This window comes from Callorhinus ursinus, unplaced genomic scaffold (assembly GCF_003265705.2).
Source record: "Callorhinus ursinus isolate GAN/ISIS: 27379988/994484 unplaced genomic scaffold, GSC_fseal_2.0 scaffold15, whole genome shotgun sequence".
Lineage (NCBI taxonomy): Eukaryota > Metazoa > Chordata > Mammalia > Carnivora > Otariidae > Callorhinus > Callorhinus ursinus.
This window is the reverse complement of record NW_027397077.1, coordinates 22,854,218-22,881,667: the sequence shown is the minus strand read 5'-3', so window position 1 is coordinate 22,881,667 and position 27,450 is coordinate 22,854,218. Positions and strand designations below refer to the sequence as shown.

The following is a 27,450-nucleotide window of genomic DNA, read 5'->3' as shown; positions in this document are numbered from 1 at the left end:
TGCAACGGCACATCCCGGATGTCCACTTTGAACAGATTCCTAGGGAGTTGGTGATAGGTAGCTGTAAGGGCAGCAGAAAAAATCTGGAGTGGGCGAATCTGCCTACACCATGGCTTGACAGCTCAGGAGGTGAACATAACAGAGAGTTCTAGAGAAGACACTAATAGTATTATGTACGCCAGAAGATAGTTTCCTCCCCCTTCCCTATTATAAGAGAACTTGAAGAGTCATAGCTCTTAAATGGTTGAATCATGTTTTCTCAGTAGCCCAAACACTCTAGATTTTAAATGAATTACCCTGTGGAAGGAAGATGAACATGCAAGTTCTCAGGGGTCCTTAGTAGCTATAATGTCATTATATTTTTAACTGAACGTATCGAGGAAAGACATTTTTTAATTCTTTTTTTTTCTTGTTTCTCTGTCACCCACTAAATGATAGCCTTTAAATCTTCATTTGCTCAGCAGAGTTGGAGTGAGCGCTTGCCTGGGTGCTGCTGATTCTGCTGGACCCTGGGAAACAGAGATGATGAGAAATAGCCAGTTTTCTCCAGGGGCTCACAGAACAGTGGTCAGCGGCTGGCGGTGATTCCAGGGAAAGGGAGTGCGAAGGGAGAGCAAGGGTGATCTGTTGTAGGTGGGTTGGAATTTGTTCACCTAGGGACACCTGATTATGTTTGCACAGTAGGAAAGAGACTGTATGTGTGCTGGAGTGGTAGATTTGGGAACCTCTGCTTTAGGATGTTTCCTCAAGCCACAGGCGTCAGTGACACATTCCAGAAAGCCAGGGTCCAGTAAGCACAGGAGGCTCCCCAGAAGAGAAAACATTTAAATGAACATTAGTCAGTAATCCTTTGACTAAGAAATGGTATTTTCAGGGCCCCTCAGATTCAGTGTGACCTTGAAAGTCACTTAATTCTCATCTACAACATGGTTTAGGCATCTGGAGGCAGAGCTCTTATGGATAAACAACTTATAACATGATTATCTTGTAAAGTTATTAATATCTTTCCTGTAACTCATGGCTTTTGTCTCTGAATGTGAGGTGTTCATATTAGACTTAACAAAAAAATAAGTATCACCTTGCACAAAAACTACCAACTGTGTGTTCCCGACAAAATTCATTTCAGCAAGAATTGGTTGAAAAGACTAAAGCCACAGGAAAGCTGAAAATGACTAAAAATACACAGATTTCTCAAATGTGTCTTAGTTGTCCTCTATACTATTAATTTCTGAAAACATGGGCACCATGAATTGCCAACATGCATCTTTATTTAGTATTTAAGCTAATGAAAAGATTTGATGGGTGCAGTTAATAAATGATCACTAATGTTTCTCAGAATGGTTTGTCCCTCTGGCTGGCTTTAAAAACCGTATGTGAATGTTGATGATATTAGTTCCTGGAATAAACTGAAAATATTTCTAAAATTTTTAACATGCTAAAACATTTTTGAAGGTACTCGTAAATTTGTCAGGGTTGTGCATGTGGCTCAAAGGATATTTGATTTTAGGCATCTTAATTTTTTTAAATTGCTTAACAAACAACCTTAAAATAACATTAATTGGTGGCATAAGAAGAGAAAACAAATTTTCTGTGTAGTGTGGTTTTGAACTGAGGAAGTAGGTGGCAGTAGGAAGCTGGCTGACTGTAAGGTAAACAGCAGAATGTTTTCTTTGACTTGTGTTTAATTTATTTTTTAAATTTGAACATGTTTAGAAAGCTGGGGAGCTAACCTCAGCTTGCCCCAGGGCCTGCCATTTTCTATTATTACACCTGCTCAACTGACACATTTTCCCTGACTAGGCTTTATAGCCATTTACTGGATGGCCTCTGGAATAAGGCACGTTCTGTCTCCAAGCTGGGCTGGTTCTCCCTTTTAGATCTTACAGCACAGATTTTATAACACATTTCCCTTAGAGATCTTACAACACAAATCTAATCATGCTTCAGTCCTGCTCAAAAAAGCGTTTATAATCTGTGTTTGTACAGTAATAAACAGTGAATACAAGCCAAATGCTGTGTTAGTGTATAATTAAAATGTCATTAATGTTTAGAAAATTCAGGCCTCAAGCTACGATAGGTTGATAGAGGCTTAAGAAGTTTTGAAGCGACCCAGGTATCCACTGATGAATGGGTAAATAAAGTGTGGTATATACATGCAGTGGAAGGTTGGTCAGCCTTGAAAAAGTGGGAGGTTCTGAGAAGGCATGGATAAGCCTTGAGGGCACTGTGCTAAGTGAAATTAGCCAGGCAAAAAAGATAAATAGGTGTGTGATTCCGTTTCTATGAGGCACCTAAACTCATCGGATTCACAGTGACAGAAAGAAGAATGGCAGTTTTCAGGCGAGGGGAGGGGAGAATGGAGAGTTGTTATTTAATGGGTATGGAGTTTCAGCTTTGCAGGATGAAAACATTCTGCAGCTTGGTTGCATGACTCTGTGAATATACTGGAGACTGCCAAACTGTACACTTAAAAAAATGATTGGGATCATGCATCTTATTGTACATGCATTTTAAAAAAGAAGAAAGTTTTAAAGTAGCTAGTATAAGATCTTATATATGCATGCACCCAGAAGTTTTTTCCATTATGTGGTTTCTCCTTATTATGAAACTAATCATTAATTGAACCAGTATTTATTGAGTGTTGACTCTGTGCAGAGACTGTGTAGGTCCAGTGGATGCCACAGTACCCAGGACGGACACCATGCCTCTTTTATGCGGCTTACATTGCAAGCTCCCATAGATGACCTAGAAAACTCCTAAAAATACAAATCTGTTTGGCAGTGAGTGACTTATCAGCTTTGCACCATAGCTCAAATAAAATCCATTTGGATAAAAAAAAGTAAACATGATATAAGAGAAATCTTAGAGTATTTGAAAAAATTGGAGAATTGTTTTAACACTCTCAGAGTGGGACCAGCCTTCTTAAAGTCTGACCCAAAGCTAGAAACCGTGAAAGAGTGACATTATTATTACCAGATTCCATGTGGCAGAAGTAACAGACACATGGGTGAAAGGCAAATGTTAAAGGAGAAAAATATTTGCAATTTATATGAGATGAAGAGCTAACTTCTGACATGTAAAAACGCTTCTTATAACTCTGAGAAAGAAGACACAAATCATAACAGAAAAATGGGCAAAATTCAGAGAAAAGGAAATACAAATGTCTCTTAAATTTGTAGAATAATCCTCAAATTCATTAATAGTAAGAGCAGTTCCAATTAAAGATCTATATGAGATACCCACTCTTACCTGGCGTACTGGCAAAGATCAATAGCTGATGGTTGGGCATAGAAAAACAATTTCTGATACTGGGTTGTGGGCTAGGGAACTAGTGATAGCTTCTGCTGAGAATAATATAGAATAATCTTTTATCATTTAAAATCCCCACACGCCTTTTTTGCTCCACTCTGGGGAATTTATCCAACAGATGATCAGTCACATGTATGATACACATACAGAGATAGGTAAAGGCAGCATTTTAAGTAATGTCAAACGATTGGAAACCAAATGTCTATTAAGAGACAGGCTAAATGAATTCTGATACATTCGCGTAAGGTATTATGTGGCCACTTACAAGAATAAGATCACTCTATTTGTGTTGTCAGTGAAGGCTTTATAAGATCATTTAAGTAAAGAAACAAGGTATAGAACCAAGTTTGGTTTTTTAAAAAAGACGAATGGAGAATATGCATACTTGCACATACCTAGAGTATCTGTCATTGAAACACCAGCCCGTGAGTGAGTGGCTGCTGCAGGATGGGCCAAGGGAGCAGTGTGGCCAGGGAGTCCAGGGAAGGTTCAGAGGGAGACTCTTGCATACCTTGGGAATTTTGTATCATGTACATATATTACCTAGCCAGAAAAAAAGTCAATATTAAAAAACATTCAGTCTTATCCATTACATATGTTTGTTTATCTGTAGCGACCTGGATTCAAATTAGGATTTAAGAAAGTTTATAAATGTACATAAAATAAATGAAGACAACATGAATTTCACTTCCAGGAGTTCTTCAGTCAATATTGGAACAAAGAAAGCACTCTCAGTGTGCACCACAGTGGAACTTTGTTCCAGGGAATTGGTTACATGGTGCTCCAAGAATTGAGAAATTTCAGGGAGTGTTCACCACAGTGGAACTTTGTTCCAGGGAATTGGTTACATGGTGCTCCAAGAATTGAGAAATTTCAGGGTGGGCGGGGAGGCAAGGTAGAGCTAAAGCCTAACAGGAAATTGTTGCTCCCTGCATGCTGGCTGAGCGAAGTGAGCCAGTGGTATTTCTGCACCATGGGATACAGAGGGTAGATCCCTGGTGGGTCTCTGGTGTTTGCTAAAGCCAGAGGAAAAGATGCTTCTGCAAGGTAGAAAGAGAGGGGTGGAAGTACCCCAGCTTTTCCCTTTCTTCTATCTCTTGTCTCCTACCACTGCTTCCCATTGGCTGAACTGAGCTGGAAGCCATCCAGCCCAGAAGCCTTGGAAACTCAACCTACAAGTGTCAGCTCCCCTGACACCCAGAGTAGGGATGGGGAAAAGCTGGAACTGGATCGGAGGGCAAAAATGCAGGGCTGGAACAATGAGCGAAAATATTGCCAAGGGAGAATTATGGCTAGGCAAGAAGGTGGAGCCAAGAATGAGACTGATACCCAGCACTGAGCCATGGATGCGCAGTCATGCTAAGTTTCATCACAGGCTTTGTTCCCTCTAGGTGTGAGCTTTCCAGGGCCCTGTCGAGGCCCCATTCATGATGTCTTTCCTTCGCCCCACTTCACACAATGCCAGCATGCTGTGACTAGGCCATTCATAAAAGTTGGTTGAAAAGAATGAATGAATGAGTGAATTTCAAGCAGCAGGAAAAAATGAAGTCAGGGCATAACATCAGGGAGACTCTGGATATTGTTGCTCTTTATGGTTTATGCCTTCAGGACAAACTGTTTAGTTTGCACTGTGTTGTTCCCTAACTCTACTGTGTAGGACTTTCATCTCCCTGCCTTGCCACAGTTTCCATTAGACGCTCAGTAATTGCTGTTTCCCAGAGTATAGGTTTGAACTGATAAATGTAATAACTGTTTTATTCTAGCATAATAAGGAAAACCTGTCATTATAAACTCTCAGAATCATGTTTACCTTTTACTTAAATGGAGCTTGTTTGTATTAATGATTGTGGCTCATACTGCAGCGTAGCTTAGCTAATAGAGACATGATAATTTACAAAAAGATTAACAACGTTTTTAGACCAGACTGAAAATATTTTTGTTTTCCTGATAATGGTCTTTCCTGGTGTCTGGAGGAAAGTTGAGCAATTCCTTCTAATGAATAGCAGTGGAAATTAAAATAATTATTTTTTTCTCTTTTTCCCTTCAGAAAACCTAACTGAACATAAAGACGTAATTTGTTACTTTTAAGGTTTCATTAATCCAGCAAAATAAATGTTCTTTTACTGCTTTGGTGTAATTTCATTGTACTTGATCCCATCTAGGCTGCAGATCAAATTAAGAAGCTGTACAATCTCTTCCTGAAAATTGATGCTACTCAGGTGGAAGTGAATCCCTTTGGTGAAACCCCAGAAGGACAAGGTAACCAAAAAAAGAAAACAGCAACAACAAGAAATGAATGTAATAATTTATGCAAAATATAAATTAAATTGTACAAAAGACTGTAGCAGCAGCTTTGCATTCATTTCATTCAGTAATTTAATTTCTGCCGTGGTTTCAAATACTCCCATGATACAGTTGAACACTTGAGCACTGGAGTTTGCTTGCAGCCAAATGCCAGGCCTCAGGGGAAGCTCCTTCTTGTTTTATTTAGAAACATCCATCCACCAGCACCCCCTTGTTTTTCCAGGGCCTTTCTTGCTTATTCTGAGGTAAAATCTTGGGTAGGAACAGGAGCCTCTGCGTTAGAGTATAATGAATGCACCTGCTTTTATGGAGCTGGAAATGCTTGAAGATTTTTAGTTTGTACAAATGTGTACAAATGCACTTTGTGCCCCCCTGCTGGATTTATATCATCCCGGCAAAGCCCTAGTGCCCTCCTATCCAATTCTTTCGCCTTACTTAGTTACCAGTTTCTGATTCAGGTGGGAGAAGGAGACATTTTTGTAGAGAAGATTTTTCTATCCATCAGATACTTGTAAAGTATAAAGAACTGTTTTCTATCTCAGTATCCACCCCCATTGCACTGTGGCTAGTATTCTGTAAGTTCCTACTAATTCGATAGGAAAAGCTTGTGAATGCATGTGTGTTTGGAGGTAGAAGGTGGGCTGTCAGGTGGCTAGGACAGGGATGCGGGAATGTAAGTTCCACGAACCTTGTCTTTTTTAGCACATTTCACCCCCAGTGTCTTGTATGCTGTCTAGCATGTTGTGGGCAGTCAGTAACCAGGGATTTGCCATTGTATAAATTAGGTGATCTGCTATGTGCAAATACAACCAAGTCGTAGACCAAGGTGGACACAGTATAGTGTTGTACAAAGGGGACTGGATTCAGATTCTGGACCTGCCAGGTTCTGGCCACAGACCTGGGCTGAGCCTTGGAGTTTGGTGTTATAATCCAAAAGAGTGGTAAAAATAATGGTGTTGTATAGTGAAGTGACTGGTGTTTGTGTAAACATCCATTGTCAGGCACAAAATAGACCAGTCCCTGACATTCATAAGCTGTAGGTCCTCTTCTCAGGTACTCCAGGAAAAACACCCGACAAACAAAAGTCTAGCACCAGATGGCTTCACAGGTGAATTCTACCAAACCTTTAAACAAGAGTTAATGCCTTTTTTCCTCAAACTATTCCAAAAGATAGAAAGGGAAGAAAATCTTCCAAATTTTTTCTATGAAACTTACATTACCTTGATACAAAAACCAGATGAAGACACCACAAAAAAAGCAAATTACAGAGCAATATCTCTGATGAACATAGATGTAAAAATCCTCGGTAAAATACTAGAAAACCAAATTCAACAATACATCAAAAAAATCATTCACCATGATCAAGTGGGATTTATTCCTAGGATGCAAGGGCGGTTCATTATTTACAAATCAATTAATATGATACATCACATCAACAAGAGAAAGGATAAAAACCATATGATCATTTCAAGAGATGCAGAAAAAGTATTTGACAAAGTACAACACCCATTCACGACAAAACCATCAACAAACTGGGTTTAGAGGGAACATATCTCAACATAATGCAGGTCATCTCTGAAAACTCATAGCTAATAGCATACTCAGTGGTGAAAGATTGAGAGCTTTACCTCTAAGATCAGGAACAAGACTGGTCAACTCTCACCAGTTTTATTCAACACAGTACTGGAAGTCCTAGCCACAGCAATCAGACATAAATAAATGAATGAATGAATGGAATCCAAATTGGAAAGGAAAAAGTAAAACTTTCACTGTTTGCAGATGACATGACACTATATATAGAAAACCCAAAAAAGACTCCACCAAAAAACTACTAGAACTGATAAAGGAATTCAGTAAAGTCGCAGGACATGAAATCAATATATAGAAATCCATTGCATTTCTATACACTAATAATGAGATGGCAGAAAGAGAAGTCAAGAAAACAATCTCATTTATAATTGCACCAAAAATAGTAAAATACCTAGGAATGAATTTAACCAACAAGGTGAAAGGTCCTGTACTCAAAAAAAAAACTATAAGACATTGTTGAAAGTAATTGAAGATGACACAAACAAAGGGAAAGATACTCATTCCATGCTTACGAACTGGAACAACAGATATTGTTAAAATGTCCATATACCCAAAGCAATCTACAAATTTAATGCAATCCCTATTAAAATAGCAAGAGCATTTTCCACAGAATTATAACAATAATCCTAAAATTTGTATGGAACCACAAAAGACCTTGAATAGCCAAAGCAATCTTGAAAAAAAGCAAAACTGGAGGTATCACAACCCCAGATTTCAAGATATACCACAAAGCTATAGTGAACAAAACAGTATGATACTGGCACAAAAATAGACACACAGATCAATGGAACATAAATAAACCCATGATTATACAGTCATTTAATTTACGACAAAGGAGGCAAAAATACGCAATGGGAAAAGACAGTTTCTTCAACAAATGGTGTTGGGAAAACCAACTTCATGCAAACGAATGAAACTGGACCACGTTCTTACACCATACACCAAAATAAGTTTGAAATGGATTAAAAATCTAAATGTGATACTTGAAATTTTAAAAATCCTAGAGGAGAGCCCATGCAGTACTTTCTCTGACATTGGCTGTAGTACTTTCTCTGACATTTTTCTAGATATGTCTCCTGAGGCAAGGGAAACAAAAGCCAAAATAAACTATTGGGAGTACATCAAAATAAAAAGCTTTTACACAGGAAGGGAAGCCATCAACAAAACAAAAAGACAGCCTTTTGAATAGGAGAAGATATTTTTAAATGATATATCTGATGAGAGGTTAATATCCAAAATATATAAGGTATGTATACAGCTTAATACCAATTAAAAATGGGCAGAAGACATGAACAGACATTTTTCCAAAGAAGGCATACAGATGGCCAACAGACACATGAAAAGAAGTTAAACATACTCATCATCAGGAAAACAAATCAAAACTACAATGAGATCTCATTTCACACTTGTCAGAATGGCTAAAATAGAAAACACAAGAAGCAAGTGTTTGTAAGGTTGTGGAAAGAAAGGAACCCTTGTGCACTGTTGGTGGGAGTGCAAGCTGGTGCAGTCACCATGGAAAAGAGTGTGGAGGTTATAAAAATGGAATTACCATATGACTCAGGAATTCCATTACTGGATATTTATTTACCCAAAGAAAATAAAAACGCTAATTCAAAAATATATATGCACCCTTATATTTACTGCAGTATTATTTATGATAATCAAGATAACATGGAAGCAACTCCAGTGCCCATCTGTAGAGGAGTGGATAAAGAAGTGGTGTGTACACACACACACATACACACACAGTGTGAAATATGACTCAGTCATAAAAATGAATGAAATCTTGCCATTTGTAACAACATGCATGAATCTAGAGAGTATCATGCTACGTGAAATAAGACTGAGAAAGACAAATACCATGTGATTTCACTCATGTGGAATTTAAGAAAGAAAACACACAACGACAAAAAGGAGACAAAACAGACTCTTAAATACAGAGAACAAACTGGTGGTTGCCAGAGGGGTGGTAGGTGTATATGTGTGTGGCGGGGGGGGTTGGTATATGAAATAGGTGAAGGAGATTGAGAGTACGCTCATTGTGATGAGCACTGAGTAATGTATACAACTGTTGAGTCACTGTATTGTACACCTGAAGCTAACACTGTATGTTAACTATACTGGAATTGTTTTTTAAGTACAAAATGGGGACAATAATAATAGTACCTACCTTAGAAGATTGTTATGAGGATAATTAATGTTCCTAGAACAAGGCTTGGCATATGGTAAGAGGTACAAAAGCATTAGTTATTATTATTTTATTATTTCTTATCCTTCTGAAGATCAAAAAGATAATGGATATTGAAAGTAAAACATAAAAAATAACAGAAAGTAAAACTTTGTACAAAAATTAAGGCTTTGTTTAAAATTATAATTGTCACCAACTGCACTTGAACTAATGAAAGACAGTCCTGATCTCCTTCCATGAGTCTTGTGGCATTTCTGGTGGAGGCCCCTGTATTCGTCTAATAAATTCTCCATTTTCATTTAAAAAAAGTTAAATTAGGGGCACCTGGGTGGCTCAGTAGGTTAAGGGTCTGCCTTTAGCTCAGGTCTTGATCTCAGGGGCCTGGGATGGAGCCCCACATCAGGCTCCTTACTCAGTGGGGAGTCTGCTTCCTCCTCTCACTGCTGGTGCTCTCATTCGCTCTCATGCTCTCTCTCAAATGAATAAATAAATATCAATTTTTTTTAAAAAGTCAAATTAAGTGATACCTATGAAAAAGAGAGTAATCAGTAAAGGTATGGATTTCATCTTTTTGTCCATTTTTTTCTTTTTTGTTTTTTTTTATATTTCAGGTTATGATAGACAAATAGTAATGTTTAGGAAGCCATTGAAAATAATATATTTCATGGTTTGCACAAGTGACCACCAGATAAAGATCTGTGATAGGTTATTTGTAAGCAAACTACCTTTTATTCATAAATATTTAAAAAATTCTGTTTGACTATGAAATCATTAGTATTTTATATAGAGAAGAAGTGAAGTGGAAGAAAACTGTTTTGAACTCATATGACACATACTGTGATAAGCCTTTACATAAATTTCTTTTTATTACTTATAGCAATCCTGAAAAGTACGGAGTTATTATCCCTGTTTTATAGAGGATTGAAAATTAATGTGACTCCTCCATAAGCAACCCGTTACTGGAGCTGAGATTCGAACCTGTGTCTTTCTTAGTATAGCATGTGTGTTGATTTTGATATGCCAGACTGCTTTCTTTTTTACCTTTTTTCTCTTAAACTATTAATTTACTTTTATCAGAGTGATCTATACATAGTCTCCAGCTTAATGGAAATTAGTCAAAATTCAGGCTGCATTGAGTGGCTGTTAATTAAATCCAAGAAACAAAAGAGAGGGAAGTTGAGTATAAGTTCTTCAAGGTGATGGCTTGCTTTTCAAATTAGTATGCATAAGCAACCTGGTTATTTCATATTTTAAAAAAATGGAAATTCAGCCAAGGAATTGGATAAAAGTCAGGCTGTAATACTACTTTCATGCAAAACTTTGGTAAATTGTCAGTCACAGATTGCAGTCTGATACAGGGAATAAGGGTGCAAGAAACTTTTCCTAGAATGTATTTGTAAAACCTCAGGAAATCAGAAGTTTTCTTTTTAATTATCAAGAGAAAAGAAAATTCTTGAGCTTTTTTGAAGGAATCATCATAAAATACATTCCGTGTATATAGTGCATTAAAGCATAAGTCTTATGTGATATTTTTAAAAGCAAAATTATCTTTAGCTATTAATTTGTTCATTGTACCATAAAAGTTCAGCTATTGAATTATAATCACAATTAAATGAGTGTGTTGGTTTATAACTCTAATGAGCAGTAGTCAAATTAAACCCAATTAGGAAACGGTGATTAATGACCAAATGTATAAATTGATCTTCATCATTGTCACAATCCCCTAAAGCAATCTTTTATTTAGGAGTTGTAAAAAAGTCATTTATATCCTAGCAATATTAATAATCTTAATATTTATAATGTGAATATAAAATTTTTTCCATTTAGATCAGTAATAGCAGAGCATATAACGTTTCACATTAAAATTGTGATTTAATAATAACTCTTAATTTAGAAGTTTAAGGAGCTTGGCATCACACCAAACATTTTTACTTTAAACTTATCTATTGCAAAGCTTCTTTGTAAGAGAGTTTCTTCTGTCTTCCATTGGTTAATGAGGAACATTTTTTTAAAAATCCAGGTGACTGGTCATATATTTGCACAACAGATGATACCTGGTTGAATAAAGAGCAATGATCTTGATAACATCTATGCTGTTAGATCACCTATGGGAAATTTTTAATGTGGCGAAAGAACTGCAGTCCAAGAATTATTTTTTCCAATGTGATTAATAATTTGATTCTATGGTGAGCGCTGTGAATTGTGTAAGACTGTTGAATCACAGACCTGTACCTCTGAAACAAGTAATACATTATATATTTAAAAAAAGAAGAAGAAGAAGGAGAAGATAGCAGGAAGGGAAAAATGAAGGGGAAATCAGAGGGGGAGACAAACCATGAGAGACTATGGACCCTGAGAAACAAACTGAGGGTTCTAGAGGGGAGGGGGTTGGAGGGATGGTTAGCCTGGTGATGGGTATTAAAGAGGGCAAGTACTAAATGGAGCACTGGGTGTTATATACAAACAGTGAATCATGGAACACTACATCAAAAACTAATGATATAATGTATGGTGATTAACAACATAATTTAAAAAATGGAAAAACAATAGAGAAAATCAATGAAAAATTAATTCAGTAAAATTGGTACATGTGTGGCAGATCTGACCAAAAACAAAATTGATTCAAAGAATATAATTTGGCACTATTGACTGTAATGTAGTTTAGTGACTGTTAGAATTATAATGGTTGTAAGCAACAGAAACCTACATCAGTCTAGTTTTTGTTAAGAAGCTTCCAGGTCAGGGAAGGATATTTATTTTCCTCATATAACAGGGAGTGGTCTGGTTTAGGGCATGAAGGGAGCAAGGGATTCTCTGATCCTCCATCCCAGTTGCCTCCGAATTGGCTCCTTTGTCGGCCAGGCTCTCTGGAGGGGCAACCAACATGGCTCCCGCTTTTCATCATTCTCCTTCAGCAACTACAGCGATCTTTTCAAATGATTCTGATTGGCCCTATTTGGGTCCCCTATCCATATCTAGACCAGTCACTGAGCTGGAATCACATGTGTAGGAGAAAGGCATTTTCTCAATGGAAAAAGAGATGGAGTCACATGTCTACCAGAATGGCCTAAATTTTATTGAAATGAAAGTAAGCTGTTAATTAAATAGTCGAAGAGAAATTAACTCTTTTCCTTGCTTGTCCAGTTGTATTGCCAGGATTAATTCATTAAACATGGGGTCAAGTTCTCCCTGCTTAGCGGGGAGCCTGCTTCTCCCTGTCCTGCTGCTTGTGCTCTCTCTCTCTCTCTGTCAAATAAATAAATAAAATCTTAAAAAAAAAAAAATGTGTGTCCAAGTTAGAAGCAAGGTTTTCCTGGGGTGCCTGGCTAGCTCAGTCAGAAGAGCTTGCAACTCTTGATCTCAGTCAGGGTCATGAGTTTGAATCCCACACGGGGTGCAGAGATTACTTATATAAATAAAAAAACTTTAATTAAAAAAAGCAGGGTTTTCTTTATCACTATTTATTTATCTACCTATCCATTCATTCATCTGTTTTACAAGCCGCTGTGAGGTTTTATGTTCTATTTCATTTCTTCCCACTTTTAGCCAGATCTACCTGAACACAGACTCCTTTCTTTGGTGTCTCTAATGTTTCTCAGTGAGGAGGGTAGGCATATTGTCCCCCGGGGGATGTATGTCAATGTCTAGAGACATTTTTTAATTGAGATATAAATGACATACAACATTATATTAGTGTCAGGTATACAACATAATGATTGCATGTGATCACCACAATGAGTCTCGTTAACATCCATTTTTGTTTATCACAACTGGGAGTTCAGGGTGCCACTTGCCTCTCGTGGGTGGAGGCTGGGGATGTTGTTAAACATCCTATAGTACACAGTACACCCCCTACCCCCAATAGATAATGATCTCACCTAACTTACCAGTAGTCCCAAGATGAAGAATTCCTGCTCTAAGGCATTTTCGACAGTTGGAGCCCAAATCCATTCACCAAGCTATCGGAATGAAACCCAATTTAAAACAGTCACTACCTGGCCAAGATTCCATGAGAACTAAGGCTGAGTGATCCAAAGTTAACTCGCACATCAGATCCCTTTCTTGCTTCAGATTAATTTCCCTAAATAGCCACCCTGTTGCTTCGAGTTAGCAAGTGCCCATGTTGTTGGTGGGTGTTTCTCTGTTTCTCTCTTTATACACAAGACTCTATTTTCAAGAACATTTTCAGTTCTCTACCTTCACCCGAATCCCCCTCCCGCCTCGTATCTATTTTTTCTTTTCACAGCAACTCAAGAAAAGTTCTAAAAAGTATACAACTCTTGGAACATCAATATTTAATGGAAAGTGGGACTAATTTGAAAGTATCAGCATTTTAATGCCATCTCGGCAAGGTGCATTTCAGTAGCATATTATGGTTATTTATCACAAATCAAATGTAGTACATTGCTTGAAGACATGATTTTTCAAACTAATTATGACAATCTTATTTCCTGCTGTTTTTATGTTTCTTTTATGTGTGAGTCTACCCTCTGAAATGTACTTTTCTTTTGTTTAATCTGTTACACATTCTTCTTTTAAAATTCTAGGGTCAGAGGCACCTAACTGCCAGTCAGGCTCTTCATCTCAGTTGGTGAATTAGCAGTTCACAGAATCTCACACCACTAAACAAAAAAACAGAGGTCTCTATGAATATAAGTACTGCAGCTTTCTTTGATATTTGTTCAGAAGGAAAATTCATTTGTATCATCTATCAAGCATGTAACAATGTGCTTTTGATGGTGAAAATTGTTTTATAAATATTAATAGGTATGTTTTTTCACCCACTTTGTACACAGAATGGCCTTTGTGCAAGGTGAATTTTCTATAGAATTGAGGTTTCATTAATGTGATACTGAATATTTTATATCTGAACCAGGTTCAGTACCTTGAAAAATACATTTTAGTGTAGTTTGTTGTTTTAATAAATGAAAAAGCTAAGGTTTGAGCAAGCAAGTTTATTTTATTACCCCACTGTTGACATAGCCATCAATCCATTTTTAACACACTCATTCTATAAGTGTACTTGGATAGGTCTTACAGGGGGAAATAAGCATATGAGAGTCAATCGATATTCAAGGATTAATCCAGTTTTTGTTTATTTTGTCCCTTATGCTTTTTGTTTTCATGCCATTAGATGCACTTTCCTAAGTTTCTCTTTCGCTGTAAATAAGTATGATACCTGTGGCTATTGCAACATGAGAAGTGTGACTTAGTAGGGATAGGCAGGCTTTTTCTATAAAGGACCGTATAGTCTCTATTATAAGGAGTCATCTCTGCTATTGTCTTGGGACCCAGCTGTAGAAATATGTAAATGAATGGGTGTGGTTGTATTCCAGTCCAACCCTACTTACAAAAACAGGCAGCAAGCTGTCCCAAGGGCTATTCTTTGCCACCATCTGACTGAGATTCTCATTTGGGGCTGTTTTATATCAATATTTAGCCACCCTCGCCTTATGGAAAGGTATGGTGGGATTTGAGGGTCATCAAAGGTATCTCTTCCACCCTCAACCTTTAGGCTAAAATCTCCTTCTCCATCAGTCACACAGCCTGAAATGCCAACCGCTAAAATCCTTCCTGTGGGAAAGTCTTAAGTATTCTGAATATGGCATTTCACTGAAAATCGTAGGTAACCTGTACATCTGTAAACTCCAATAGGCATTAGTTTAGATTCACTGTAAATAGAAGGCTAGGATTATAAGGGAATGGGGCCAAGGACAGGTCATTTTTTAAAATAGGAGAATCCTATACCCTGGGTTGGCATTGGGAAGGTGAGTGTAATAAAGAACTGGGCAGGTGGAGTGTGGCAGTGGTATAATAGCCAGTGAGTGTGGGCTGTCTGTGCTACTGAGTGCTTGGCATGCAGTCCCTGCTTGCACCAACACCATGCAGTAGAAAATACTCTGGTTTCCATTTTATAGACAAGGCCACTGGGCTTAAGAGAGGTGATGATGGCTACCTGACTCTGAAGTGTCCAAGTTGTAATTCTTACCCAGGTGTGTTTGATGCCAGAGTTCACTAAGTGGTGAAGTTCAAGGAAAAACATCCAGGCAATACAGCATTATAAACTGAGTTAGTGGGGCAGGAAAGCACTTTGTATGTTTGGGACTCCCTTTAAAATATTAAGCAGGCATAACAAATATGTATCTAAAAGAGCCCATGTACCTGCTTCAAGTGCTTTATTCTCCCTGTGCTCCATACCCCTTTCATCCTACAGTCACCATCTTCAAGCTCTGGTTTAACTCTTTTTTTTTAAGATTTATTTATTTATTTATTTGACAGTGAGAGACACAGCAAGAGAGGGAACACAAGCAGAGGTAGTGTGAGAGGGAGAAGAAGGCTTCCTGCGGAGCAGGGAGCCCGATGCGGGACTCGATCCCAGGACCCTGGGATCATGACCTGAGCCGAAGGCAGATGCTTAACGACTGAGCCACCCAGGCACCCCAAGCTCTGGTTTAACTCTTAGTTTTCTCAGGGTGGCCCCCAAAGAGTGAACTCATTTCTGTCCTTGGCATATGCATCATACTGCAGGAAAAAGCATCTTTTGAAAATCTGGCTTTGCGGAGGGGAGGTGGGACTGCCTTCTGAACTTTGCATCCATATACATTAATTATGTTCTCTCAAGTAGCTTGGAACTGTAGTCTTTGTAAGGGGCAAAGATCAGCCTGGACCTATTTTGATTTACTAGTTTATTGATCTTGACCAAGAATTCTTTTATTTGAAACTCTTCAGTTAGGAAGTCAGTTTGATAGCCTTTGCCCATTCATTTTGAAGGTGTCAGTTACAAGTAGTCTTGCCAATGAGTAATGAAGGAGCTAAAATTACTAATAAATTAATTAAAATTTATTTATAAGCCTAGTGGAAAGCCAAGAATGAAGTTGCTTTCCTGTTAATTATTATACCAATCATTAACTGCTGACAAAATGCCATTGTGGCAAGCAGAGAACGTTGGCCAATTCCTTTGGTAATTGTAGGATTCCATCATTAAGATTGCAGTATTCTGGACAGTAATTACTCATTTGCTCCATATATTCACAGTGTGTGGGTAAAGTGGTTGGACATTTTGTGGCAAGACTAAGGACTCTGGCAGACATTACCTTCTATATAAGATTCTCTCTTGTCAGTCAGTGCGACTTTAAATAATTTGCGGTTTGGGCTTTTATTTATGCCAAGTACTCTTAGATGTTAAAATGCCAGTTCTGCATAGATTTGTATCAAAGTGCTTGAATTTTGTGGTAGAGAGACCCTTGTGTAAAGCCTCTATGTAGGGTCTGTAACTCTAGAATGTTGTAATGTAACAATATTTTCTCGTCATTGTAAGAAAATGGGATGAGCAGACCATGGTCATTAGTTTGAATGAATTATTCCAGGTTGTTTCCCTTTGAAGAAGTAGCTCCTTCTCAGCAATGCTGGAGGAGAATGGGTAATTTTTCTAAAGTCTAAGTCAAAGATCCCTGCCTGTCAATATCTGAATTAAAGTAAAAGAAGGTTAGAATGGAATGTCATCATAGACAACTAATTTCTACCCAAAGGGATATAATAAAAGGGGTCAAATCCCAGAAACCTGCATGTCACCCCTCCTCACTGCAGGCTCTTCCTGAGAGTTCATATAGAAGATATCCTGTAAATCAAGGAAAATGCTCTTTCCATGGTCCGGCCATATCACCCAGTGGGTTTCAACTGTGCCCAGGGCTTCTGGCCATTGAGAGAGTTGGAGATTTCTACCTGTACCAGAGAGTAGAGACAGTAGTGCTGGTAAAGCCTGGCTACCTCCCATTATATCTGATCTGTCTCGGTCTTTTAGTGTTTTATAACCTGAATCAAAAGAGTCATATCGTGCACACATGAGGATGATGGTCCTAGTTTGAGCAGACCCCAAAGTAAGTATATGAGCAGTTTAGGGATTGTTATTTCCATTTTCCAAATAAGAAAACTGAGGCCCTGAGAGGAAGTAGGTTAATTTTTTTTTATCAAGTTACAGAGTTCGTTAAGGATCAAATAAAAACCTATTGATTCTAACCCAGTGTTCTTTGCATTAAATCTTTCAGAAATATTAGCAAGGATACTGATTAAATAAAAATTTCACTTTGCAGCATCAGAAGGGCAAAGGAGGACAGTGGGATTAAACATTATAATCCAGTTTCTCTTTGCATCAAAGGTAAAGGTGATGCTCAGTGGTTATATACTAAAAATAAGAAATGTAATAAAAATGGCAAATCAAAGCTGTATGTAGATGCGGCAGTCTATAACTTTTAATGGGTGACCACAGTTTATATTGTTATTTTATTAAACAGAGACCAACAGGTGTAAATTTCTGTGCTCTTTATTAGAATTAAGTCCCTTGGGAACAGGGACTATGCCACCATATTTGTCTTTGTACCCCTTAAGTTTAAGATCAAGAAAGCCATAACAATTTCTCCCACCCCTATCATGAGAAAAAAAATGACAGTATTTTATTTTTCATTCTTCTGTACCTGCCACCCTTGGGAACTAATTTATAGATCCTTAAGAGATATTCATGTGTGTGCCTTTTTTCCTTTATTTAGTTGTCTGTTTTGATGCAAAGATAAACTTCGATGACAATGCAGAATTCCGACAAAAGGACATATTTGCTATGGACGACAAATCAGAGAATGAGCCCATTGAAAACGAAGCTGCCAAATATGATCTAAAATATATAGGACTGGATGGGAACATTGCCTGCTTTGGTAAGAAAATAGTTTTATCAAAAGCATGATTTGTGGATTTTTGTAGAATTTAGGAACTACTGATTTCTGAACCTTTCTGAAATGGTATTTCCTGGTAGCCAGTAAAAATAGGAGTTTTTGTAGCCCAAAAGTCTTGGGAAACAATTCTGAGTTTCTTCCCAAAGTTCATTTTGCTCAGTGGTCACTGACTTAAAGCAGGATTTCTGAAGTCTGTCATTATTGACATTTTGGGTGGAATAATTCTTTGGGGGGCTGTCCTATACATTGTCAGATATTTAGCATTGTCCCTGTTCTTTAGATGCCACTGGGGACCCCCCCATTTTGATAACCAAAGATGTTGCCAAACACTGGCAAATATCTTCTGGTGGCCAAAGTCACCCCAGCTGAGAAATACTATTTTAAAGCATCTCAGTTAAATTATGCTTAATAAAAATCAAAATCTTTGCTACTCCAGTCTGTGTTAATATGCTAGGAACTATTCTGAAATTTGGTTTTAAGATAAAATTTCTCAGAGGAAGTAGAAGAGAACATACACTTGAATCATTATACTCAAGTTTCAGCTTTTATGATAACCAAATGATAAAATGTTTAATCCATTATCCAGTTTATTAATAAAACAATTGATTTTATCATACTCATCTAAATTTGTGAAAATGGCTTATTCAGCTGAGATAAGAATGGGTCTATAGAGGCAATACAATTTCTGTTATTGTCCACAGCTTATAGAGCTGAGATTTATACACATCTGTGTTTCTGGTGGAACCAATTCATTGCGCTAGAAACTGAGGTCTTAATCTTAATGGAATTAAAATAAAAAAGATTTGTAGCTCATTAAACCAACAGGATTATTATATTCAGAACTGAACAGACCTCATCCAGTAGTCTGCTGAGCCATACAATAGAAAATGACATCTAATTACAAGTGATACCAAAAGCTCTTGCTTTGTATCGTAGTAATAACTGTAATGTACCAGATCACTCACATTGTTCTGATCTTGATAAGCTAATGCGCTTTCAATATTTGTAGGCATTTAGAAAGGAGAATGATATAATGGTGTGTTTAGAACAAATTAAATACAGATTCTTTGTAGCCTCTGTGGGAGTATGCATGATTTAACCAAGTTAGCAGCCTCAGAAGCAACGATTAACACATTTCAAATTGTTTTAAGATTGTATATAAACCATTTTTATTGTAGTTGCCCCAGACTTAATTAAATTACTCACAGTTCATAGGCTTGTCTGGGGAATTCAAGGGTCAGAAAAAGTGAAGTATATTTTACTTTGAGAGTTTCTGCTGTGTTCAGGAGGTCTGCTTTTTTTTTTTTTTCTTCCTATCTAACCTGAGGCAAGTAATTTCATATTAATTAAGTATAAGAAGCCAAAAAAGTACAATTGGTCAATAAAACTCAGCTCTGGAAAATAAGAATTGCAGTGCTAAAACTCTTTATTTTCTTAAAAAAAAAAAAAAAACGCCCTAAGACGTTAGCACATTTTGGTTCTAGTTTTAATGATCAGGTTGCTAGTGAACATTTCTTATAATAATTTGAAGAAGGAGCAGAGGGATAAGAGTATTATTTGGATGCTATCATTTATTCATTTGTTTTCTGAGTTAATCCACATAACCTATAAACATGCATGGTTGCACTGAGTGTAAAAATGTATGGAGCCCTACTGAAGTTGGGACCCTCGTGGCTCAACCCCAGAGGGATGCTGCATTCAAAGCATATTCTCAGCAAGCAAAAATTTAAACAAATTCCATTTTTTCCTCAGGTCTCTTAAAGGATATTAAAAAGAATGTAATTCACAGACCCAAGCAACTTCTTGTAGCCTTCTCTCTTTCCCGGTTCTCTTGAGTTCTGTATTTTTCCAGAACTCAAAACTCCATCTTCTACTACTACCCCAAATTAATTAATTATGGAAACCCTTCCTTTTTATCTGTTTCCCAGAATGACGTAACTTCTCAACAAACCTGTCTTCCTATTCCCAGGTTTTTATGTTTATTCTTTTGTACATTTCCTGATTTATCCTAAAAGTCTGTGAATTTACCTGGTGGAACACAGTTCCAGGCAGGACATTGACCTGGTAGTGACAGGGTTCTCTTTGGCATTATGGGGGAGGGAAATGGTTCATTCACCCTTTCGTGTTACTAAATTTATCCTGTCTTGTGTGCCATTTACATTTCCCAGTGAATGGTGCTGGACTTGCCATGGCTACTTGTGACATCATCTTCCTGAATGGTGGGAAGCCAGCCAACTTTTTGGATCTCGGTGGTGGTGTAAAGGAAGCTCAAGTATATCAAGCTTTCAAACTGCTCACAGCCGATCCTAAGGTAACCTCTGTCTTTGTAGGGAGATTGCATAATTTTCTGATTTTTCACCCTCAAGAGCTGCCTTTTTCCGGATGCTAAGGGGTAATAAGCCAACACCTTTACTTTGCAGCCACAGATGCAAATCCTGCTTCTATATCTGCTTGAAGTACACAATGAGTTATTCATTTCAGATGAAAGACTGATAAGTGCCTCCAGGATCTTATTTCAGATGCTGTGCTTCTGAAGTTCTGAGAGATAGGTGGAAATAAAAAGGGGGGAGTGCACCAGACAGTGAAACATTGGTTGACATGAAACCTTATTTGAGTAATGTACACTAAAGCTCTTACGTGACTTAGAGGACTCAGTCACATTCCTTCCATAAACGTGCTGCAAGTATTATCATACAATTGGAGACAGAAGAAAATTAAAGGATTATAAAACTATGTATCACTAGAAAGTAATGACCCCACATTCTTTTGTATGCTTTTTAATTTTCATAGTTTATAACGTGTGCTAGCTAGTATAGAATGTTGCTTTATGAACCTCTTTTCTCCTTGCCTACTGCATAGCTCTCACACCCACGCTAGTGCATAGTAGGGATTCAGTAAACCCTTCTCAAGTTCAATACCCATATGCTCTGTTTCGACCGCAGGTACTCACTGGTCTATGACAACATGGTTTAGGAGGACGTTTATGACAAGGAGAAGACTAACATGTTTTGAACGTCTGATACATATCATTTATTTCTCTTTACAGTTCTGTGAGGTGTGTGTGTACCACCACCATTTGACTTTAAACTTTGAGAATCATGGTCTTGATACTGTTAGAGTATCTGAGACATTCTCTTGGTTCTTAATGTATCTGAAGACATGGGAAATGTGAACCATCACTAGGAAAATCATAAAATGATACCAGATTTTTTTAAAGAAATGTGGTCTGTACTTAATATGGAAGCTTCTCATTAATAAGTGTACCAACAATAGTCTTTTGGTTCGCATATATAAAGTTTTGTTTTACATTAGTAGCATGCTTGTCTGTTTTCATTATGACTCAGATGGTTGCTCACCTTACATTTTTGCTAACTCCTGTCCTTCTGACTCACAAAATAAATGGTAGGGTATTATCAGCTGCTAATCTTTAGCTCTCCAGTGCTATCCAGGAAGAGCACTGTCATCAAAATTCAGTCACCTAGCCGTGTTTGTGTGGTTTTTCTGTTTATATAAGTGTTTGCAGTTGGTTTTTCTGTTTATATAAGTACCTTGTTTTCATTGGTTAAGTAGGAATATTATCAGTGTCTTCCTAGTTATTAATTTATTTATCCCTTCTTCTTACTATTACTTTCCTTTTTTAAGATTTTATTTATTTATTTGATATAGTTATATAGAGAGAGCAGGAGCTGGGGGAGAGGGGCAAAGGCAGAGGGGGAAGCAGACTCCCCACTGAGCAGGGAGCCTGATGTGGGCTCAATCCCAGGACCCTGGGGCCATGACCTGGTCCGAAGGCAGATGCTTAACTGACTGAGCCACCTAGGTGCCCCTTCTCATTTACTAAGGGAAGGATCATTTTCCTCCCAGAGAGTTTCCTATCAATTGAAATCTCTAAATACCGTGAATATAACTAACACACAGCTCTTTAAATGCTTGAACCACAAAGTATTCAGAGAACAGGGCAACTGTGATAAAATACTGAACTTTTAGTGTCTACTGAAATTCAGTGCTAAGAATAATAGAGAGCTATCGAGGGAGTAAGTCTACCAGGACAATCATTGCATTTTCTTTGGAATATCTTTTCTTAGCGGCTGATCTGGAATTTTAATTTTGTAAAAATACAGGAAGGGAAGGAAAAATCACTTGCAGAGCCGTTTTTTTAAAAAGAGTCTCTTAAAAAATTTTGACTTTACCTTATGGAATATTTTCAAATGCTTAGAGTATTTAAACTTTTTTGAGATTGCCTGTCATCTTGGGTAGAGAAAGATATGTGGGAGTTATTTTATTTTTCTCATGCTATATCAGGAAAATGAATGCATAGCTCATCTCACTGTAAATTTTCCAAATCTTAAAATTTCAAAGACAGATAAAAAGCATGGAAATGTAATGGGTATTTTCAATCCTGGCGTTGTTTAACAGATTTCAGAGAACAGAGACTTAAAAATAGTATAGATGAATTGATTTGATTTTGCAAGAAAACTGGTTGTAGTTCTAGCAGTAATTATTTCAAGTAGAACCCCATTCAGCTGCCCAGAAATAGAGAATCCCAAAAACCCAAAGCTAATTATTACAAAGGTATTTTCTTGTTAGATGTAAGGATTAATGAGTTGAAAACACTGAAACTCAAAATTGCGAAAGGCCTGTTGTTAAACTTGAATCAACTGATAGTAACAACTACTTGTTCATCATGTGTGTGAGCTAATTCTATTGATCAAGTAATAAATGTTATAAATGTCATCATTCAAGAACAATATTATGGGTTAACCTATATTTCTACCATTTCAGCCATAAAGCTGAAACTTAAATTTATTTTGCTTGACTATTAGCCCGAATGCTGATACTCACTGGGACCTAACACAAATGCCTTTATCCCTAATAGGTTCCTTATTTGTTTGTAATATATATGAAACAGAGCTCCTCTGCCAAATTGTCTAAAACAAGAATCTTTTCAAGATAGCTCACTTACAAAACTGAATTCACATTAAATGTTTTATAATTCTCTTATTTTCAAGTTGGGCTGGAGATGAGAGAAAGACAGTAGAGTTTGTTCTGCTGGTGGTATGATCTGATCTTCATACAGAATTCTAAGCATTAGTGTTCTTTAAATCAAAAGGAGTAAAAATCACATAAAATAGGAAGTAGAAGTAGGGTTTTTGTGGTAATCTGTAAAGAATTTGAACACACTTAAAGGAAAAGCCCTCCAAAGAGTGTTATCCTTAAGTTTTTGTTTTCCTGAATCATGCTTTGGCTTTTACTTCTAATTCTAAACTTAGAATTCCAAAGGTGTAGAAAATGAGTACAAATGACATCTGGAGTATATAAAACATCTTACACAAATGAATAAAAGGAAAAAATAGTTGACAGGAATCTCAATAGTCACCCCCACTCTGTTGGCCAAAGTTAAGCACATCTGTTGCCCTCTGAAGGCCTGATTTCAAAAACCAGTAGTGTGTGATTGATATTCGTGAAATCACCACACCTGATCTGTTCGTGCTTCCTGGTTTAGATCCAATTTAAAGTCATATTTCAAAACTCTTTATTTTTAAATTTTTGTTTCTTTAAATATTATTATTTTTTGCTGCTGGTATAATTAATGTAAAGTGTTTTTCAAAGCTCTTTAAATATCCAGAAACAAATGTGCTGCATAAGCACCAAGTACTAGTTCAAAAAAGAAGGGGGTCTTAGTGGGGCTCAGGTGCCAGACTGCCCAGGTTCCAGTCATATCTTTACCACTTACTGGTTGTGAGAGCTTGAGCACATAATTTTACTTCTATATATCTCAGTTTCTTCTTTCATAAAATGAAATAATAACATTACTTATTACCTCGGAGGGTTGCTTCATTTATTTTTTTTAGTATTTGGAGGTTAGCTTTATTAAAATTTTTTAATTGAGATATAATTGACATATAACATCATATAAGTTTGAAGTATATAATGTGTTTATTTGATACATCTGTATGTTGCGGTATAATCACCAGTATAGCATTACCTTCCATCCTGTTCTGTAATTATAATTTCTTTTTTGTGGTAAGAACATTTAATCAGAGACTTGTTCATTCCATTAATTGAGATACACATATACATTTCCCATTTAAAGGAGGAATAATTTTATATGACAGTATCATTTAAAATTCTTAATACTTATTGAAGTATGACCTACATACAGAACAGTATGCAAATCAAAAGTATATAGCTTGATAAATTATCACAAAGTGAACATAGCCATGTAACTGGCAGCCAGGTCACAAAATAGAACATGACCAGTATTATGGACTAAATGTTTATGTCCCCTGAAAATTCATATGTTGAAATCCTAATCTCCAATGTGATGGTATTAGGAAGTAGGGCCTTTGAAAGGTAATTATGTCATGAAAGTGGAGCCTCATGAGTGGGATTAGTACCCTTATAAAGGAGATCTCCCCAGAGAACTCCTTCACCCCTTCCTCCATGTGAGGATGTATCTAGATGATGGCCATTTCTGTACCAAGAAATGGGATCTCATGAGACACTGAATCTGTCAGTGCCTTCATCTTGGACTTCCGACCTCTAAAATTGTGAAAAATAAATGTTTGTTGTCTTACCACTCAGTCTATGGTAATTTGTTACAGCAGCCTCAACAGACTTAGACAACCAGCATCTCAGGAGCCAGTAATGAGCTCCTGCCCCATGGTTCTCCTTCCCTGCTCTCTCCCCAAAGGTAACATAGCTCTCCCAATTTCTAATGTCATCCATTTATTTTGCCTTAATATAAATTTCAGCTTAATATAAATAGGATCATAAAGGGTACACTCTTTTGTGTTTGCCATCTTCCATTTAACTTTCATTTGTAAGATTCATCCACATTTTATGTAGCAGTGGTTCACTCATTCTTACTGCTGTATGGTATTCTATTGTGTGACTCTTCCAGAACCCTTTATCCTTTTCTGTTGATGGACATTTGTGTTACTCAGTTTTGACTATTACTTTGCTATGAACATGTTTTCATACAAGTCCTTTGGAGCACATTTCCATGGGATATATTCTTGGAACTAGGATTTTTGGGTCATAACATACACACACATTCAGCTTGAATGGGTACTGCCAAGCAGGTCTCCAGATGTGCCCATTTACACTCTGGTAACCGTGTATGGGAGTTCCAGTTTCTCCACATCCTTACCAACACTCAGTACAGTCAGGCCTTTCCAGTTTCAGTCATTCTGATCGATGTATGGTGGTTTCCAGTGAGACTGAGTGCTTTCTCTCATGACCAGTGAGGTTGAACACCTTTTCATATATTTATTAGCTATTAGGGTATACTCTTTAAACTTCTGTTACCTTGTCTGTAGAGTGGACATGAAAGTAATCCCTGGAAGCATGGCTTTGAATATCAACAGAGATCCTATATGTGTAAGTGGTTGGCAGACATTTCTAAAGCACAATGAAAACTTTAGTGTGTGCTGTTGTTTTTTTGAATGTTCAATTTCATTATCATTTCTAAGGCTTAGATTTATAATTATTGAAAGGGGAGGGACTAAGCGGTCATGGACGGGATGGGAGGTGTCTGAAACAGGTTTATCGACATCAGTGTTATTGCATGTATTGTTTTGAAGTCGAAATGTGTAAGCAATTCAGTAGCTTGCAGTGATTCTCTGTTCAGACAACCCAGAAAACACAATTTAATCAAGGGAGGATTAAATTCATGTCTGCAAGAACCACAGAATATCATTTGGTATAAATTTGAGAAGAGTCCAGCTATTTTGGCTCTGTGATGTGTGCTTCAAAAGTCTCTAGAATTTGAGGCTGGAGAAAGAAAACTGCATGCCATATTTTCAGCATGCAAATGCCTTCAGTTTTTTTTAAATTTTATTTTATTATGTTATGTTAATCACCATACGTCATTAGTTTTTGATGTAGTGTTCCATGATTCATTGTTTGCATATAACACCCAGTGCTCCATTCAATACATGCCCTCTTTAATACCCATCACCAGGCTAACCCATCCCCCCACTCCCCTCCCCTCTAGAACCCTCAGTTTGTTTCTCAGAGTCCATAGTCTCTCATGGTTCATCTCCCCCCCAAGTCCCCCCCTTCATTCTTCCCTTCCTACTTTCTTTTTTTTTTTTTTTTTTACATATAATGTATTATTTGTTTCAGAGGTACAGGTCTGTGATTCATCAGTCTTACACAATTCACAGTGCTCACCATAGCACATACCCTCCCCAATGTCTATCACCCAGCCACCCCATCCCTCCTACCCCCCACCACTCCATCAACCCTCAGTTTGTTTCCTGAGATTAAGAATTCTTCATATCGGGCTCCTGGGTGGCTCAGTTGTTAAGCCTCTGCCTTCGGTTCAAGTCATGATCCCAGGGTCCTGGGATTGAGTCCCACGTCGGACTCCCTGCTCAGCGGGAAGCCTGCTTCTCTCTCTCCCATTCCCCCTGCTTGTATTCCTGCTCTCGCTATCTCTCTCTCTGTCAAATAAATAAATAAAATCTTTTAAAAAAAAGAATTCCTCATATCAGTGAGATCATATGATACATGTCTTTCTCTGATTGACTTATTTTGCTTAGCATAATACCCTCTAGTTCCATCCACATCATTGCAAATGGCAAGATTTATTTTTTTTTTCATGGCTGCATAATATTCCATTATATATATATACACCACATCTTCTTTATCCATTCATCTGTTGATGGACATCTTGGCTCTTTCCATAGTTTGGCTATTGTGGACATTGCTGCTATAAACATTGGGGTGGATGTACCCCTTTGGATCACTACATTTGTATCTTTGGGGTAAATACCCAGTAGTGCAATTGCTGTGTCATAGTGTAGCTCCATTTTCAACTTTTTGAGGAACCTCCATAAATATGTTTTGGGATTAACATGTGCTAAATGCCTCACACACATATTGTTGATTATCATACATTTAGAATATATTTAAGTATAAGACACAGGAACCTCTTTTTCACTTATTTACATGTTTATGTCAGAGGCTCGCAACAAGACTCATTTTATTACAAGACCATGTGTATTTGCTGAAATACCATATCTGCAAGGGAACATTTATTTGGGGGGGGAAGTAATAGAACTTTTATAGGGCTTGATTTTCGAATATAATGCCCAATCCTTTAAACAACATGAGCATTATTTTTGAAATAACTCCCCCATCCCTGTTCTTACAGGCCTCTTTGAAAATAAATTTTACTTTCATATGAGTTGGAAGGAGTAAAAGTCCAGGCAGATGTTCTGTGTGGTGATTGGCTACCTGATAGTCTAGTCTGAGAAGAATACAGACGACTTTGTACTTATGAACTGGTAACCTGTTCTCTGGTTTCACCCATGTGTAGGGTAA

The 27,450-nt window shown here is 37.3% G+C and overlaps 1 protein-coding gene across 2 annotated transcripts in view; it reads left to right on the top strand.

The window, feature by feature from the left end:
• Positions 1-27,450, top strand: part of SUCLG2 (succinate-CoA ligase GDP-forming subunit beta) — a 278,639-nt gene that overhangs the window by 158,216 nt on the left and 92,973 nt on the right. Inside the window, exons 7-10 of one of the 2 annotated variants that reach the window (XM_073901523.1) lie at positions 5,472-5,568; positions 17,938-18,099; positions 20,286-20,428; positions 21,060-21,344. In XM_073901523.1, coding sequence (XP_073757624.1) covers positions 5,472-5,568; positions 17,938-18,099; positions 20,286-20,428; positions 21,060-21,077 — 420 coding nt within the window. In that variant the 3' untranslated portion in view covers positions 21,078-21,344. Of the gene's footprint in view, positions 1-5,471; positions 5,569-17,937; positions 18,100-20,285; positions 20,429-21,059; positions 21,345-27,450 lie in introns of those variants that run through there. The other variant, XM_025885033.2, reaches the window with a different exon arrangement.